This window comes from Mytilus trossulus, chromosome 7 (assembly GCF_036588685.1).
Source record: "Mytilus trossulus isolate FHL-02 chromosome 7, PNRI_Mtr1.1.1.hap1, whole genome shotgun sequence".
NCBI classification, from domain to species: domain Eukaryota; kingdom Metazoa; phylum Mollusca; class Bivalvia; order Mytilida; family Mytilidae; genus Mytilus; species Mytilus trossulus.
In genome coordinates this window covers 57934390-57954152 of record NC_086379.1, presented here as the reverse complement: position 1 = coordinate 57954152, position 19763 = coordinate 57934390, and the positions used below count along the sequence as shown (strand labels likewise).

Genomic DNA, 19763 nt, shown 5'->3' with positions numbered 1-19763 from the left:
ATGTAATATACTACTATATATATAATACGTTTCGTCCCCGAGGGTATCACCAGGCAAGTAGTCAACACTTCGGTGTTGACATGAATATCAATGATGTGGTCATTTTTATAAATTTCCTGTTTACCAAACTTTGAATTTTTCGAAAAACTACAGAATTTCTTATCCCATGCATATATAACCTTAGCCGTATTTGGCACAATTTTTTGGAAATTTGGATCCTCAATGCTCTTCAACTTTGTACTTGTCTGGCTTCATAAATATTTTGATATGAGCGTCACTGATGAGTCTTTTATAGATGAAACGCGCATCTGGCGTACTAAATTATAATCCTTGTACCTGTTACCTGGTAACTATTATATGTTGTTTATTGTTTTGTGCCTAAAATAGCATGTACATTCTTAAGTATCTGTTTTATTTATTTAATGTTGTATCTTAAGAAAAAAATACTGCTGCCAAATCCAAACTTCAAGAATTTTTTTTACTTTTTTTTTTATAGGTTTTCTTTTTTTGTTTTTGTTTTGCAATTGTTTTTTATAATTTATTTATTATTTTCTCTTGGCAGTACACCACTAATTCATGGTCCCATTGCTTTCTTTGTTAAATTCTTCCGTTTCAAGCAGGCACACCTCTTTTATTTTAAGTTCAAATAAAGTGGCAATCATTAAATTTCAAAGCAACACTATATGATGTCTTGTACTGAAAAAAATCATCATAACATTAATGGCATATAAGAAAGAACTGGTTCCCAGAACTTAAGATGTACCAAAACATTTATATTTAAAACTGAACTGAAAGGAATTTCCTATATTTATCCTTTACAGTAAAGGTTCCCATCACAACATATACTGGCCTGTCTGTATATTTGAATAAATGAGTTTATGCATCCCTTGTCAAGTGTACAGGTATATGTTAGCAGCAATAAGTGAAATTAGACATTAAGCTTAAATCCTAAGCTAACGCCTAGGCATAAAGTTATTGCCTAAAATTTTCAGGCATTAAGCTTATTTCATGAAATCTGAAGATGATTTTTCATCCTATTGCCGAACATAATTTTAGGCAATACGTAAACTCTGGATATTATGCATATTTGGTGATTTATTCTTGATATAAAGTAGTCCCTAATTATATTTCTAATATAACATGTATAAATATACATTCAATTGACAGATCTTCAGATTTAGTAATTTATTTAGTAGTTTTAGCAGTTAAAACAGAATTAACTCATTCTTTTTTCATGTTTCTGTGGTATTGAAAACTAATCACTGCTCTACAACTTTGTTCTTGTTTGGCTTTATAAATATTTTGATATGAGCGTCACTGGTGAGTCTTATGTAGAGGAAACGCGCGTCTGGCGTACTAAATTATAACCCTTTACAACTTTGATAACTATTTGAAAGATTTAAAAAAAAAAAAAGTGATTGTATGCAAATAAAAAAGGGGGAGAATCTATAGATAACAATAATATGTATTTGAAAATTTGTACACTTCACTAGTCCAGCTGGTTTGAACTGGTCAAAAGTAGACCAAAATAAGATATTATGATTTGATGCTCACATCATTTCCCCCCCTTTTTTTATTGAATAAGTAAATTTTCTTTGTTAACAGTTCCACAACTTGTAATAACAAAATGATTTTCATAAAATTTTCTATCAAGCTTTCGTATTTTTGTGGACAATTTTTCTCATTGGCAATCATACCAGATCTTCTTTTTTATATTTAGGATGAGACTTGGCCCTGTAGTTTGCATCGGTAAAATTATATTTAATTCTTCTTTTTAATCATATTCAAACGTATGTTAATTGCAGTAATAAAATAAAATAGTTACTAAGTAAGTACTAAGTATTTAAATGAAAATGCTCGAGACTTGCCTTTGAACTTTTAAGAATGAAACCGTGACACATAGAATTCATAAGTCCTTAAAAGCATATAATGATTTTACCGATTATATATTTAATTTTTTATTATTTCCAGTTCGTTTGTTCAATTCTTATATAAAACGTAGTTATGTTTTTTTTAATTTATGTTTTGTTTCAAAGAGTTAAAATGTACAATTATAATTATCAAAATTATTTATTACCCTTTAATTTAAAACTAATAATTATTTTCTAATAACTAATCGGTTTTTAAATTAAAGTTGTTGGTTAAACTGTATACACTATTTCAATTGCTATTTTTTTTAACGCCAATACTTAAGACAGTGGTAAGGACATCCTACCTAAAATAACTTCCTCAGAAAGCTTCGATGTGCATGACATGTCGTAAGTTTGTCCTAACTTTCAGAATTTCTGTCCTAAGAATATCTGATAGGACCGATCTCAGAACAGTTTTAGATAAACATGCCCAAGCTGTCATAATGTTTTAGGTAACACATATATTTTTATTTAAATGAATAAATGTCTTTTATTTACTCTCATTTATATTTTAGGCATTAAGCTTAATGCCTGCACACATTTTTCAGGATTTAAGCTTTAATCCTAGGAGTAAGACTAATGCCGATAATCATTAAGGCAATAGACTTACTGCCTAGGCTTTAAACTTAATGCAGAATTTCACTTATTGCCGCTAACATATACATAATCTCTAAAACGTATTAGAAAATTAACAGGCAGTGAAAAAAAAAGTTCAAATGTTAGGTAACCCTAGAGGAAGATGAAGGAAGGAAGGAAGAAATGAAATGTAAAAGAAGATAACCAAAGCTCCCAGAGGGCAATCTTGAAAATAATATTATTATACGCGTTTAACATTTTTACCAACTAAGGACCCTTTTCGAAAAAAATAAGAAATTTGAATTTCAGTTCAACTTACGCTCAATCTTCGTGACTTTCGAATATGTGTCAACCCCACCAGAATACTTTTTGGTTGTCCCAGGTGTATCTACAACGAGATTTACAATGTAAATTATGATTTCAAACATCAATTGAATTTTCCAATGTCAATCGATGTTATAAATTCTACATTTTTAACGAATTACATCAATGACTCATGATATTTCAAATTGAATAGAAACAAATACCTCTTACATTAATTGCTTTCTGATCACAATAATAGTTGACAATGTCATCAAAGGCTACATCCTTTCTAATCATGGTTGAAGGCCGTACGGTGATCAATAGATGTTAATTTCTGTGTCATTTGGTCTCATTGGTAATTATATCACCTCTTCTTTTTTATATAAGTACATCACCAGCTTACTTCTTTGTTATTCCTGAACTAGTCTACTAAATCTGAAGCTTCTTCCTCCCAAAACCCTTTACTAATAGTCGATTACATTACAAGCTACTACTTCTAACTGAATCCTATACTAGTAGATAAAACATCAAAAGCTACCATTTTCTAACCCATTACGATATACACAACTAACTTGTTAGTTGCATTCTGTCTAAACCCCTAAATAGTAGAGCAACACCATAAGCTACGTTCTGCGTACACCCTACACTTGTATACAATTACATCAAAGGCTTAATTATTTTTAAACCAATACTTGCAGTCAACTACATTGTAACCTTCTTTCTGTCTTAACCCTGCATCAGTAGACAACTGAATGCCAAGCTATGGAGTGAATCGTATCCTTACTATCTACTGTTTCAGTATTAATACCAACATTGTCTGCTCCTCCTTAAATGAGGTTAACCCTCTAATACGATGAACATATACATTTCCGAAAATATGTCCCATGCTCATGATAGTCTAAGCTAGTTGAAGCCCGTCTCAGCTCGTTGAAAGAAGCACATAACCTATGACTATGCAGGGTTTCGATCCGACTTATAGAATCTTTAACATGATGTGTTTGTAATGCTAAATCAATATTATAAGACGTGAACAAATTTCTATTAATTGCAATAATTGCTTTCGCTAAGGCTTAACCTTTTCGCAATTTGCCGTGGTTATCACTGTCTGTATTAATTAAAACCTGAAGCGGAACAGACGGACGGACGGACGCACAGACCAGAAAACATAATGCCAATAAATGGGACATAAAAACGGTTTTATATTGGCTTTAAACAGTTAGCTGTATTTACGGCTTCAGAGAGGGAAATTAAGCTGCTGTAAACAATTTAAGACATTCTTCGTCCTTGTCGGTACTATATAATAATAGCATTTTCCAAAGAATATATGTTTTGCATTTTTGTTCAGGCCGTTACGTTGTGTTACTTTGCAGCACTTGTTGGGGGATGAAAGGTGCAAATTAATAAAGTTAACTGTTCATGTAGAATACCTTCTTATACACAAATAAATCTTCCTGGATTTTCAATAAATTTTGCGAAGACACTTTCATGCTCTAACCTTGAAGGTTTGTCAACTCTACATTTAACCAGATTTCTCATCAAATACTTTGTGATGCTTGTTGAGTGGTATTAAATAAGCATTGTCTGCTAAACTCTTTGACGTTATTTTGTAAAAAATCCTTTAACTGTCTGAAACATTTTTTTGCAGTACGCATAACACATTGGATTCTTTAGGCCGCGCGATGATACTTTTTGTGATTCTTTTTTATCGTGCCTGAAATCTTTGTATTTACAAAATATTCAAAACACCAATACGGTCAAACTATCAGAATGCCCAAGGGTATTATTGTACATGAAATTGTAGATAGTCTGTCCGAATTATTGTCATTTTTTTTTTTTTTTTTTTTTAAAGTTTAATGAACTTTTAACAATCTCCGGCGCAGAGTTCATATCCGTTCCATATACGCTATACTGCACTTAATATTAGTGTAGTGTTACAAAGTATTGAACGGAACGGATATGATCTCTGCGCCGGAGATTGGACTTTTACAAGCTTTATAAAAGAACTACTTTTCATTCTTAGTCGCGCATGAGGAATTTGGCCTTTTCGACATCCAGCATAAAAGTATAACTTGATCGTTCCGATTACAAACTATGTTTCTTAAATATTATGTACGGGTTGTAAAGTTTCAGTGTGAGAGTATATGCACGATTTTAATTTAATTGTTACAAATATTTCAACGTATACGATTTAACTACCGGTAAAAAAAGTTATAAAGATAGTCATTTATCACTTGTAAAAAAAGCAGGTGTAAGGTGGGTGCATTCAAAGCAAAAACTAAGGGTCCTTCCAAAAATGTCCCTCGCATAGAAAGGAATTTTCTCATTTCATCCTGTAAAGTGTCAGAATTTACTGGTTTAAAAGGTTATAAAAAAGTAAAGTCACAAAAATACTGAACTCAGAGGAAAATTAAGTTCAGTGGGAAGTTCATAATCACATTGCAAAATCAAATGACAAAATACATTTAAAAACGAATGGACAACAACTGTCATATTCCTGACTTGGTTTAGGCATTTTCAAATGTAGACAATGGTCGATTGAACCTGGTTTTATAGCGCTAAACCTCTTACAAGAAGCTACATTACAATTTATAACGACCAGTCTGAATATTGTAGAAAATGAGATTTTGCATCGCTTGTGAAGGGCAGAATCTCTCTAACATTTTATAAAAAAAACAGGCAGTGAAAAAAAAAATAGTTCTTGTGTAATCTAACCCTAGCGGAAAATGAGGATGTGAAAGAAGGTCATCAAACTCCCTGGGAGCGATTTAGATCACTGAATTATTTTTCGCCTTTAACAGATTATTTTACACTCATTTTCCCCAAAAATTTAAAATATATATTTCTGTATAACTTACGATCAATCTTCATCCTTAATCCCGAATCTGTATCATTAGAATACTTTTCCGTTGTCAAGTACGTATCTAAAATGTATATTCAGTGTTCACTCTTAATTTTAAACCATTACATAAATGGAAACCTATTTAATGAATATTTCTAGTGCATTATATTAATGACTATAATATTTCTAATTGAATTGCACAAATATTATTTGCTTTGTGGACCTACTAGTCAACAATGTCATTGGAGGCTACATCCTTCCTAAAAATATAATAGTAGTCAAGTACATCACAAGCTAACTTTTTTCAAAACCATATACTAGCAGACAACTACAACACAAGCTACTTTTAAACCAAATTCCATTCTCGTTTTTTTGAAATGTTGGTTTTCCAGTTTGAATGGTTTTACACTAGTCATTGGTGAGACCCTTAATAGCTTGCTGTGAGTCAAGGATCCGTATTGAAGACCGTAATTTGACCTTTAATGTGGTATGGGTGTCTTTCGCCATCTTGGATTATAAAAAACAGAGAATCTAAGGTCCATATTTTCTATCAAATTAGCAAAATTTGATGCAAGTATGCAGATTTTTCATGTGTTTTTACATTTAAAAGATCCAATTTATAAGAATATAACTTATAAATATAAATATATGTACAAGTGTAGATTATTTTTGTTTGTTTTTAAATATTTTGAAATTGTCATTTTAAGGGGAGGTAACTCTAAAATAGTGCATTTTCTGTTGGATTGTTCATGGAATTTTCCTGCTTTGTATTTTAGCCGGAAAAAACGCACGGTGACCCTATCTTTTCTTTTGATATTATCAAAGCATTGTTTGAAAGCTATATTTTCCTAATTTATTTTACAATTATATCATTTCGTTTAGTTTCTATTCACAAAATGGTGTTTTTTCCGGTATAATCCATACAAAATGTGTCATTTTGTCACGACCCGTAGCTTGAAAAAATGCACGGTGACCTATCATTTTTATAATATTTTTTAACATGTATCAATAGATACTACATTTTGGCAAAGTATGAACAAATTCTATCATTTTTATTTTAGACTCCCATACCACCTTAATGGTTTACTTTTATAAATTGATGGATATTTGTCTCATTGGCAACCATACCACATCTTCCTATATCCATTTACTTGTGGTCAATAACTTCACAAGTTCCTGTATTCCTAAATCTTATACTAATAGACAATCTAACCAAAGTACTAAAATCTAACTTTTTTCACAACATTAAACTATAAAACAACTATATCACAAACAATTTGTTTTAACCTATGACGTAGCAGACAGCTACATCATTAGCTACCTCCTTTCTCAATTCTATTAAAGTAGACCATTGCATACTAATCTACTTTCTGTCTAAACCATATATCCAGTAGTTTCTGTCTAAATCCTTTAAAAGACACCTACCTACCTTCTGTCTAATAAAATTGAGAATGGAAATGTCAAAGAGACAACAACCGAAGTTCACCAATGTACACTGTACACTAGTTCAGTGGTAATTGACGTCTACTAAACTCCAAATTATACACAAGAAACTGATCATGAATTTAAATGATACAAGAGTAACAAAGGTCAGAGGCTCCTGACTTAGGACAGGCGCAAAAATGCGGTTTGGTTAAACATGTTTTTTGATATCTCAATCCCCTAGACCTCTAGCCAATGAAGAAAAAACAAGTTTGATGTCAGAATTGAAAACAATAGAAAATAACAATAATACATAAATAACAACAGACTACTAGCAGTTACTGACATGCCAGCTCTAGACCTCAATTAAACTGATTGAAAGGTTATGTCTTCATCATATGACTATCGGGCATAATCCCTCCTGTTAGGGGTTTTACCATTATAAAATATACGAGAAAAAACATAACCCGTGTCATGCCAACATCTGGTTTTAGAATAAATGTGTTCAATTCAGATGTAAAGTAGATGTGTCAAGGCGACACGAATGGCCCCGTCCCAAAAAATTGAAAAATCTACAATTTCAATATAAACACATGTGGACACAAACATTAACATGATGGTAGTCTCACATATAAAAAATCAGCTCAAAATCTGGAGGGGAATAGAAAAAAATCCGTATAACTGGTTTTCAATAATTTATAAAAGTCCAAAGCCCGTAATTTCAGCGAAAATAAGCGGAGCGGAACGGAACTTAAGTTTGACCTATAACTCACAGTTAACTCACATACCAACAATCAGCCTAATATCTGAAGTCGTTTAGAAAAAAATCCGAAACTAACAAAACCTTTGAATATACTTATTAAAAAGGGATATAGTTACGATACTGTTGTCAGTTCATTAAAGATTGCATATTTTGGCGTTAATAGTGATTCACGTATAGGGTCTTTGCATCGGAACTAAACAAATTTATTAAAAAAAAAAAAACAGTTGTTGGCATGACACGGGTTATGTTCTTTTCATATATGTTATGTTGGTATGATACTAAACCCCTAACGGGATGGATTGTGCCTGATGTTCATATGATGAAATCATAATCTTTCGGTCAGTTTTATTGAAGTCTGGAGCTGACATGTCAGTTAACTGCTAGTAGTCTGTTGCTATTTATGTATAATATTGTCATTTTGTTTATTTTCTTTGGTTACATCTTCTGACATCAGACTCAGACTTTTCTTGAACTGAATTTTAATGTGCGTATTGTTTTGCGTTTACTTTTCTACATTGGCTAGAGGTATAGGGGAGGGTTGAGATCTCACGAACATGTTTAACCCCGCCGCGTTTTTGCGCCTGTCTCAAGTCAGGAGCCTTTGGGCTTTGTTAGTCTTGTATTATTTTAATTTTGGTTTCTTGTGTACAATTTGGAAATTAGTATGGCGTTCATTATCACTGAACTAGAATATATTTGTTTAGGGGCCAGCTGAAGGACGCCTCCGGGTGCAGGAATTTCCCCCTACATTGAAGACCTGTTGGTGACCTTCTGCTGTTGGTTTTTTCTTTGGTCGGGTTGTTGTCTCTTTGACGCATTCCCCATTTTTATTCTCAATTTTATTTATACAATACTATATATGATGATACCCTTTATGACCCCCGAACACCATTAGTAGATATCAAATAATGTCAACTCTCCCCACTTTCCAATCGGCCCATACTTTATCGCCACTTTATAAATAAAATCGCCCATCTTTTGTTTACCGAATCGCCCTACTTTTGAAAAAGAGTAAAATCAAATTGAACAATCAGTCTGACAACTAACTTATTAACGAAAAAGGTTTTAACCCCACTAAACAAAGCTCTGCCAACTCGCCCCACTTATGTTGACTTACTTTTAGTTCGTATCAAGTCGTCCTGGTGTAGTTGTATGTGTCGTGGCTTGATATGCTAAAGATCTTGAGTTCAAATCCCAGCGTATACCGAAAATCAATTTTAAGTTTTACAGTTGATTTAATATTCCCGCCAAAATGTTACAGATCAAAGGAAAGCATGCAAAACAATGAAACTCAAACTGGGGTGATCTGGTAGGGCCGATCCGGCTCAGATCACCTCTGTTAGAACAAAAGAGCTGGGATGTAACTATAAAACTTACAATTAATGATGCGGAAAAGACTATCTATCAAAATTCGCGTAGAAAAAATCCAGTGTATATGCTGAGATTCGAACTCAAGACCTGAAGCATCTCAAGCCACGACACATACCACTACTCCAGGACGACAGGATACGAACTAACAGTAATTAAACATACTTAAAGGAAGCAAGATCTTTTAATAAGTTGGGCGAGTTGGCAGATTTTTATTCAGCGGGTTTTAAACCTTTTTCGTTAATAAGTGAGTTGCAAAACTGATTGTTCAATTTGATTTTACACTTTTTTTTTTTAAAGTGGCGATATAGTATTATATAAGGTATATTATAATGGTTGTGTAGCGTTCTAAACTAGATTTTATTAATTGTAAATGGTTTTTCGTCTGATATAATACAGCTTGGATGTTAAATAGTTATCCTACTCGGACTTGAAGTGTCAGTGTTAGATCACCCTCTGGCCATTGGGCGATCTTACACTGACACACCGCATCCTTGTGGGATAACTATTACAGAATGTTCTTATGCAAATTAAAACGTAAACTCCGCCTGATCAGTTGAGATAACATTGGTAATATATAAACTCTTAGGGTAAAGATAAACAAACCTTGAAGTGTCCCCCAAACCCGTCATCATCAACGATAACAACAAACAGGTGGATTGGACGAGAAGCATAAAAAGTGCAGTTTCGCCCGTGAACCATTTTTATATAATGAACACAATTAAAACTTCAACCATGAATATCAAAAAATAAATTTGTAAATTTTAGAAAAAAACTGTCACATTTGATTTGTATTCCTATTGATTAAAATTAAGAAAGGAAATGGGGAATGTGTCAAAGCGACAACAACCCGACCATAGAGCAGACAACTTTGTTTTTCACATGAAACACAGAACAAGAAATAACATACAAAAAATGAGATGGCAACTTTTAAAGAAAAGAAAATCCCTCGGGAAAATCCATACAAGTAAGCTGGGAATAATGCACTTTAATTCCAGAATATATTAACAAATAAATTTTTCTTATAGTTGGAATATAAATATTAAACAGCAATCAAACATGAGGTCTGAGGATTACTTTGCTTTAAATATTACATGAAAAAATAATCCATAAAAAGCCCTGAAGCATCAAGAAAGTTACAAATAAAAACGAATGCAAATATTATTTATATCAATTTGCCTTTTTCTGACAACTGTAATAGATGTGCTTTGATGTGCCTGATTAATTCCCCTTAATTTGGACAGATTAATTATTTAGTATTTAAATGTTTATTTTAAGTTAAATTTGATTTAAATATAGTAAGATAAAAGTAAGGATTATTTATTTAACTGTTTTAGTATTTAACTTTTGATGTTTTTATAATGTTTTAAGAATATTCATTTATTTAACTTTTCTTCAGTACCTTTTATGTTAAAGTTCTCCTGATTAATGACAAGTTTAGGATATCATTTGATATTCAGTCGGAGTCGGCCTTGCACAGGCCTCCAAATACTCGCCGGAACTAATATAAGTACTAATCGAGTCTAGAGTTAGCCACCACTTCGGTGCAGTTCGCCAGAGTTAGTCACCCCTTTTTGGTGCAATTTTACCACTTTAAAACACAACGCGAAGCAAATTTACCTTATTTTATTTAAAAGACTAACTCTGGGAACACTCTATTTTTCATTTTACATTTGAAATTACTTTATTTTCGAACTCCGCTTAAGAAAGTTTTCTGACTCCTGTGTTATCCGACTTTGTTTAAATTCATGCAATTATTGTACATTTGTGAATAAAATTATAGTTTCATTTGATTCATTGTCTGTTGTTCAGCCATAATCTGATATCAGGTATCCCAATGGTCGAATAGGGGCGAAGTACTGGCCGCTACACGTCCCGGGAGGTGTCGTCACCGACCCCCTCCGTTACAAATGGTGCCGTGACCAGGATACCTGATCCCGCAGTTTTGGTTTGAATATTTTTATTACATTTATTTTGATTTTGTTCAATTTTTTATTTTAAAAATGATAAAGTTTGAACAGAAACCTTGTACTTTTGACGGTGTTAGTGCCGATGTACAAGATTATTTTATTCAATTTGAAGCAGTTAGTCTTTGGAATAACTGGAATTTATCTGAAAAGGCTCTTCAGTAAGTAATAAACTTAAGAGAAGAAGCACGAACTATTTTACGTCTTCTTACTCCAACTCAGTTGCAAAGCTATGATTTTTTGAAAAGTTTACTTTTTCAACGCTTTCTTCCTAAGGAAAGGATAGCATTTTATAAATTTCAACTGAATAGTTGTTTAATTTTGTCAGATGAATCTGTGTTCGATTTTGGACATAGATTCAAACTTTTATGTCATCGTGCATATCCAGATAATTTTCAAAGTATGCAAACTTATTTTATGGATCTTTTTATTGGAAAGTTAGAGAAGAGAATGGGAAAGTTTGTCCATTTTAAGCATCCTGCAACTTTTGACGATGCTATATTTTTGGCTACAGAGTTTGAGTCTTTTAATTTGACAGTTGAAACTGTTGAATGTGAAATTAAGGAAAGTGAAGAAAACTTCGATTTTAGTTGTTTGAAGTCTGGTTTTGATCAAATTGTCAAAGTTCTTAAAAAGCTGGTTTATAAGAAGTTTAAAGTAAAAAAAATGTTTTGATTGTTTGGTAGTTGGACATATCAGAGCTAATTGTCCCAGTAAAGTTTGTAAAAGTGTCAATTCTGTTCATGTTGTTGAACCAGACAAACCAGTTTCTACTTCACTTCAGAAAGTGAAAAAATCATGCAAAGTTGTCAACAGAGTTCAGAATTTATTTCCATCTGACTTGGTTAGATTTTCATCTGTTTATTTTGGGGATGATAATGTGCAAACTTCTTGTTGCAAGACAGGAAAAGTTAAAGTTTTCATATAGTATGTTTTATTCGTTTTAATTTGTATATTTAGTATTTTACTTATTTTGTCAGTTTATATTATTGTTTAGTAGGTATGGTTTCAAAGTTGTCATTGAATTTGTTGTTTTTCTTGGTCACGTTAATGATCCGGTTATGCCATCAAAACCACCCTCAAAAACGTTGTTTGATTTGATTGTGTTTTTCTTTTGATGTTGGTTTGTTTAGATTGTGGATCAGTTTCTTGTTTTAATAGGTTTATTTATGAGTTTGCTCATTTATTTGGATTTTAACCTTTCTGAACAAGTTTTATTGTTTTAAATTTGTTTAGTTTTGTTATGGTAAAATTGAGAATGGAAATGGGGAATGTGTCAAAGAGACAACAACCCGACCAAAATAAAAAAAAAAAAAAACAACAGCAGAAGGTCACCAACAGGTCTTCAATGTAGCGAGAAATTCCCGCACCCGGAGGCGTCCTTCAGCTGGCCCCTAAACAAATATATACTAGTTCAGTGATAATGAACGCCAAGTGTTCCTTTTGTGACTTTTATAAGTCATGGCAGAAATCTATAGAGTGGCAGAAAGATGGAGTGAAGACAACCAGCTGATAAAGTAAGCAGTTCTTGTTATCAAGAACACCTTTCTTACTTTTTGTACAACGTTTGAACATTGATCATCTTGAACCCGGAATCACATGTTATACGTGATTCCGTGAGATCTACAATGGTGGACTTAACCTGGTACAACGATGGACTTTTTAGAACCCGAAAACACACGTTTAAAGTGTTTTCGTGAGAACAACAATTGGTGGACTATACCTGGTATAACTTGGACAATGCAGATTATCCGTATTAACATTCCGTTTCCGTTTGAATCTAGAACTGGGTTTTATTGACTGCTGTATAACTGTGTCCGTTTACATTTATATTCTATGGACCGTACTTTATAATTTGTGTTTACCGCCTATTCCTGGACATTTATACCGTGTGGAACTTTTCCGATGGTTGGACCGTGTGTTTATATGACATTTTTGTGACATTTATTGACATTTTATGTGCATTGATTTATATTGTTAATTGTTTTCAACACATCTATTTTAAATAGTTCTTTTCCCAAATATTAATTTCTTTAATATTTGTCCTAAGGTGGGAGGATTGTAATAGATGTGCTTTGATGTGCCTGATTAATTCCTCTTAATTTGGACAGATTAATTATTTAGTATTTAAATGTTAATTTTAAGTTAAATTTGATTTAAATATAGTAAGATAAAAGTAAGGATTATTTATTTAACTGTTTTAGTATTTAACTTTTGATGTTTTTATAATGTTTTAAGAATATTCATTTATTTAACTTTTCTTCAGTACCTTTTATGTTTATTTTGGGGATGATAATGTGCAAACTTCTTGTTGCAAGACAGGAAAAGTTAAAGTTTTCATATAGTATGTTTTATTCGTTTTAATTTGTATATTTAGTATTTTACTTAGTTTGTCAGTTTATATTATTGTTTAGTAGGTATGGTTTCAAAGTTGTCATTGAATTTGTTGTTTTTCTTGGTCACGTTAATGATCCGGTTTTGCCATCAAAACCACCCTCAAAAACGTTGTTTGATTTGATTGTGTTTTTCTTTTGATGTTGGTTTGTTGAGATTGTGGATCAGTTTCTTGTTTTAATAGGTTTATTTATGAGTTTTACTCCGGGAACACTCTATTTTTCATTTTACATTTGAAATTACTTTATTTTCGAACTCCGCTTAAGCAAGTTTTCTGACTCCTGTGTTATCCGACTTTGTTTAAATTCATGCAACTATTGTACATTTGTGAATAAAATTATAGTTTCTTTTGATTCATTGTCTGTTGTTCAGCCATAATCTGATATCAGGTATCCCAATGGTCGAATAGGGGCGAAGTACTGGCCGCTACACGTCCCGGGAGGTGTCGTCACCGACCCCCTCCGTTACACAACCATCTATAATTTGTGGATTATGGTCTATTTGTTTCTTTAAAAAGCTTCCATCAAATGTGTTTGGTGTTTTTAATTTAACTAATATGAAATGTATTTCTCTTCTACATGTATCTTCAAAATTAGATAATTGTTCTTAAATAAAAAAATACATCTAAGAATACTATAACATAGCATATAAGTGTGTCATAATCAGTATAGTCCAGAGAGATTGAAAAGGGCAATAAAAATGATGTAAAAAAATGGAAATTCTTTCTAGAAGGCTGCACAAGAATTTAGCATACATATTTCTATTAAAGAAGAAATTTAAAGAAGGGAAACACCAACTTTCCAACGTGTGTTTTAAATAACGAAGAAGAGCAGAGCCTAGTCACATACATAGAATACTGCTATCAGAGAAACTTTTCCATAACACGACCAATGATTAAATTGTTTGTACGACAAATAATGAAAAAGATGGCAACAGAGATGCCCAACCAAAAAGGGACATCCAATAAATGGTATATGAGCTTTTTAAAAAGACACCAAGACCTGTCAATAAAGAAGCCGCAAATAATACATGGAGGGCGCAAGCGAATGGCAAATCTAACTGTAGTGAAGCAACACTTCGATCTTCTTGAAGAAACTTTAAAAAAAGGCTGTAAGTCATACAACTAAACCTATGGTTGCATATAACATAAAAAAAAGTAATAACTGAGACCCTCATGTGGTGGTCTTAGTATTCTCATAATTACAAATGCATTGCCAATGTAATCACGTAATCCCTAATTACTTTTTCAATAATGCACTGTTGTAACATATTTTTTCAAATTAGGAACTGTTGTAAATTTTTTTTACAGGATTTCATTTGTATTTTGGGAACATATATTTTTCTTTTATCTTCTGCCAATGTTTATATGTATATGTCGTGTACAAGTTGCAATTTTGTACAGGTTATAACATGTACAAAAATGTTGTACATGTTTTAACTTGTATAATGCAAAAATACAAGTTATAACATGTACAAAAGTACCTCGTACATGTTATAACCTGTACAAAATATTGCTTAAAAATGGTTTTAACTTGTACAAAATTTAAGACAAATCTTTTGATCTGAGCGTCACTGATGAGTCTTATGTAGACGAAACGCGCGTCTGGCGTATAAAATTATAATCCTGGTATTTTTGATAACTATTTACACCACTGGGTCGATGCCACTGCTGGTGGACGTTTCGTCCCCGAGGGTATCACCAGCCCAGTAGTCAGCACTTCGGTGTTGACATGAATATCAATTTTGTGGTCATTTTTATAAATTTTCTGTATGCAAAACTTTGAATTTTTCGAAAAACTAAGGATTTTCTTACCCCAGGAGTAGATTACCTTAGCCGTATTTGGCACAACTTTTTGGAATTTTGGGTCCTCAATGCTCTTCAACTTTGTATTTGTTTGGCTTTTTTAACTATTTTGATCTGAGCGTCACTGATGAGTCTTATATAGACGAAACGCGCGTCTGGCGTATAAAATTATAATCCTGGTATTTTTGATAACTATTTACACCACTGGGTCGATGCCACTGCTGGTGGACGTTTCGTCCCCGAGGGTATCACCAGCCCAGTAGTCAGCACTTCGGTGTTGACATGAATATCAATTTTGTGGTCATTTTTATAAATTTTCTGTATGCAAAACTTTGAATTTTTCGAAAAACTAAGGATTTTCTTACCCCAGGAGTAGATTACCTTAGCCGTATTTGGCACAACTTTTTGGAATTTTGGGTCCTCAATGCTCTTCAACTTTGTATTTGTTTGGCTTTTTTAACTATTTTGATCTGAGCGTCACTGATGAGTCTTATATAGACGAAACGCGCGTCTGGCGTATAAAATTATAATCCTGGTATTTTTGATAACTATTTACACCACTGGGTCGATGCCACTGCTGGTGGACGTTTCGTCCCCGAGGGTATCACCAGCCCAGTAGTCAGCACTTCGGTGTTGACATGAATATCAATTTTGTGGTCATTTTTATAAATTTTCTGTATGCAAAACTTTGAATTTTTCGAAAAACTAAGGATTTTCTTACCCCAGGAGTAGATTACCTTAGCCGTATTTGGCACAACTTTTTGGAATTTTGGGTCCTCAATGCTCTTCAACTTTGTATTTGTTTGGCTTTTTTAACTATTTTGATCTGAGCGTCACTGATGAGTCTTATGTAGACGAAACGCGCGTCTGGCGTATAAAATTATAATCCTGGTATTTTTGATAACTATTAATGAAGTCAAATATACATTTAAATTCACCAATGCATAAAGAACAACAATACATAGGTCAGAACGTGTCTTTTTCTGTAGAGGACAATGATCTCAAAGTTTAAGAAATATATGATTCATGACTTATTTTGGCAAATGTGTTTTCATGTAATTGTATGTTTTATGCAGTCCATCATTGCTTAAATAAGTGTGACACTATTTACTAAAAGCCTGCATTTCCTCAATGACCATTTCATTAAATACTAGTACAGGAAACTAAAGTCTTCCAAAATTTAAGAACAATGTCTAATAATTTTGGGTAATACTCCTCCCTCTCATTTTATAGCATGCAAAGACTAAAACAATTTCTCATAAAATTATGCTTATTCTGTATAAGCAAGAGAGAGCTGAAATAGTTTTCATTGGACCCCGCTTCATTATCAATATATTTGGAATAAGTTTGGATCTACTCTTCAACATTGTTGGCCTTTAAGTAGCATGACTTATGTAAACACTGGTAAGTTTATAACTCAATTTTTTTTTATAAACTATAAGATCATTGCTTGTGGCTCATGTCATTTTGATGTTTTAAATATATATCCTCTGCTTTTAAAACATGTATTTGTGGCCTTTGTATGTTGTCTGTAGACATATACCCCATTTCAATTTTATTTGTAGACATATCTATCCTGGCTATCCTCTTATGTCTTTAAGTGTCAATTATAATGAAAGTATTTTACTATTGCCTTCAAGGTGGACACTCACATTATAATTCATCAAATAAAGAAAAGATATGTCCATAGATAGTCATAAGAGGATCATAAGGCATGTCCTAAGATATATCTTATGACAGGTCTTAGGAATGCTTAGTAATACCGACCCCTGACCATTAATTGTATCAAAAAAGGACAAAACGCACTAACATAAGGGAATAATAAAAAAAAGTTATGAAAATATTATTTAGGTTAATAACATCTGTTGCGATAATAGAAACATATCCTTATTTTTTCGATTTTGTACAAGTCAAAACCATTTTTGAGCAATATTTTGTACAGGTTATAACATGTACGAGGTACTTTTGTACATGTTATAACTTGTATTTTTGCATTATACAAGTTATAACATGTACAATATTTTTGTACATGTTATAACCTGTACAAAATCGCAACTTGTACACGACATATATATGCAATAGCAATTATAGTATACATTTTGTTTGATTACATTTTTAAAAGAAAGTAACTAATAAAAAGCGCCAAACTATAATAAGGTCACTTTACCCTACATAATACACATTCAAGATTGTTCATACTAAACATCTTTAGCTATCTTTGATAAAAGAAAATCATTTCAAAATGGTCGAAACATTATTTTTGAAATCCACTGTGTTAGACAAAGTTTGCACATCAAAATCATCACAACCTTATACAAAAATGGTCACAGCTTCACAGCACACACCAGCTGTTGTATGTCGTGTTACTTTGATCCCAATTTAAACAAAAATCCAGCAATAGCCTTTTTAAAAAAAAAAAAATTTCAATATCGTGGTAACGTCTTTCAGATTTCCATGGATGAACACTTTTTAAGAAAGTGTCCATGAAAATATTCCATGTGATGTCAATAATTTTTCGTACAATTTTACCAATTACACAATCCCCCTTTGCATTTTTTTCTTCTTTTTTTTTCGGATTCCTTATTGGAAAATAAAATAAAAATAGTTGAAGTCTATTGTGTGTTTCTTACCTCAAAGTAAAATAAATAAATTTACTTGTAAACAATCTTTAAAAAAAGTTAATCATAAAATTAATCTTCCTTTTCAAATCAGATTTTTTTTTAAATTTCATACTACAACCGTTACGATAGTTTAAATGTTCATGTGGTGAAGAAATCAACAGTATCAAATATTATTTCTCCATCTGTTATATCCTCTGATATTTAATGCGTTTCCCCTCAGTTTTATTTTTTTACCCCGATTTTGTTTTTTGTACAGAAATTTACTACTTTTGAACAGCGGTATACTACTGTTGCTTTTATTTAAATTCAAAATAACACTTTACCTAAATTTTCTTGGTTAAGCTCCCCTTCTATATTAGATATAGACGTGGAATACTTCAAAATCAAGAAAACGACAGCACCTGAAATCAAACTTCCAATAAAAAGTCCAACTAAAACTCCAATAACCATTCTTTTGTTACGATGAATCAAACGCGTATGTTGTACATCCCCATTATTATCATTGTTTGCAAGTGAAATTCTAGTCATGACTTGGTCAAGATCTTCATAATGATTATTCAGACCATCGCTATTTGTGTTTGTAACATGACAATGTTGCGTTCCTTTCTTGTGTTTTCCTTGATCATATGGTTCATCGTAAATAAAAGTATTAGCGGCCATCTTTTATTAACGTGACAAGGACTAATGTTAAAAAATGGGAGTGATATCTGAATGTTTAAGTACCTACTATTGTTTATTACAAACTTGAAATAAATAAACAAAGTAGATATATTTAGAAACTGTTCACTTAGTACTATGGTGCATTGTATTTAATTTGGGTTTTCCCGACTGAAACAATAAACTAAAAGCCGTTCTACAGGAAATGCATTTTTGTGTTGTGAACAACAAAACTTGCTTAATTGAGGAAATATAAAGTCGGTCACTTTTAATTTTTGGTTACGAAAGGGAAAATAATAAGACGAAACCTTGAATATAAATTGTGTTTCTCGGATACTCTAGCTGCCCGGATATTCACCATAAAGAAAGGCAAAAGTAGTATACCGCTGTTCAAAACTCATAAATCCATGGACAAAAAACAAAATCGCGCTGTTCAAAACTCATAAATCCATGGACAAAAAACAAAATCGGGGTATCAAACTAAAACTAAGGGAAACGCATTAATCATAAGATAATCACACAGAAACAGTAGCAATAGACAAACTTATGAGAACAACAAACATAACATCAAAACCAAATACATGAATTTGGGATAGATAAGTACCGTGACACATCTTATAGTAATGTGAATTCACACTCAAAACCAAGAGAAAACAAAGTACACCACGGAAACACAGCGTTAAAATGTAACAACAACAGAAACGAACTATAATAAAACAATGACCATATTCCTAACTTGGTACAGGACATTTGAAAAATGGTGGGTTGAACATAGTTTTGTGGCATGCCAAACCTCCCTCTTTTATGGCCATGTGAAATATAACATTAAAATGACAACACAACATTACAGGACTACAATATAAATAAAAAGGAGAACACAATTGACAAAGAAACACACGGATAATAGCTAACCAAAGGCAACAAGTTTAAAATTTTAATACGCCAGAAGTGCATTTTGTCCACACAAGACTTACTAGTGACGCCAAGATACAAAAGTTTGAAAGCCGGAACAAGTACAAAGTTGAACAGCATTGAGGACCAAAATTTCAAAAAAGTTGTGCCTGGGTTTTCTGTTAGGTACCAGAACATCTCTTTTATTTAGAATAATTTATATTTTTGCAAAAAGTAAATTTTATAAA

The 19763-nt window shown here is 32.3% G+C and overlaps 1 protein-coding gene across 1 annotated transcript in view; it reads right to left on the bottom strand.

The window, feature by feature from the left end:
* The window catches only part of LOC134727169 (CD209 antigen-like), a 54160-nt gene extending 35481 nt beyond the window's left edge, over positions 1-18679 (bottom strand). Inside the window, exons 1-3 of the mRNA XM_063591550.1 lie at positions 18291-18679; positions 5645-5710; positions 2806-2874 (exon numbers count right to left, since the gene is read on the bottom strand). Of these exons, the coding sequence (XP_063447620.1) occupies positions 2806-2874; positions 5645-5710; positions 18291-18627 (472 nt within the window). The 5' untranslated portion in view covers positions 18628-18679. The remainder of the gene's footprint in view (positions 1-2805; positions 2875-5644; positions 5711-18290) is intronic.
* Between the last annotated feature and the right edge of the window lie 1084 nt (positions 18680-19763).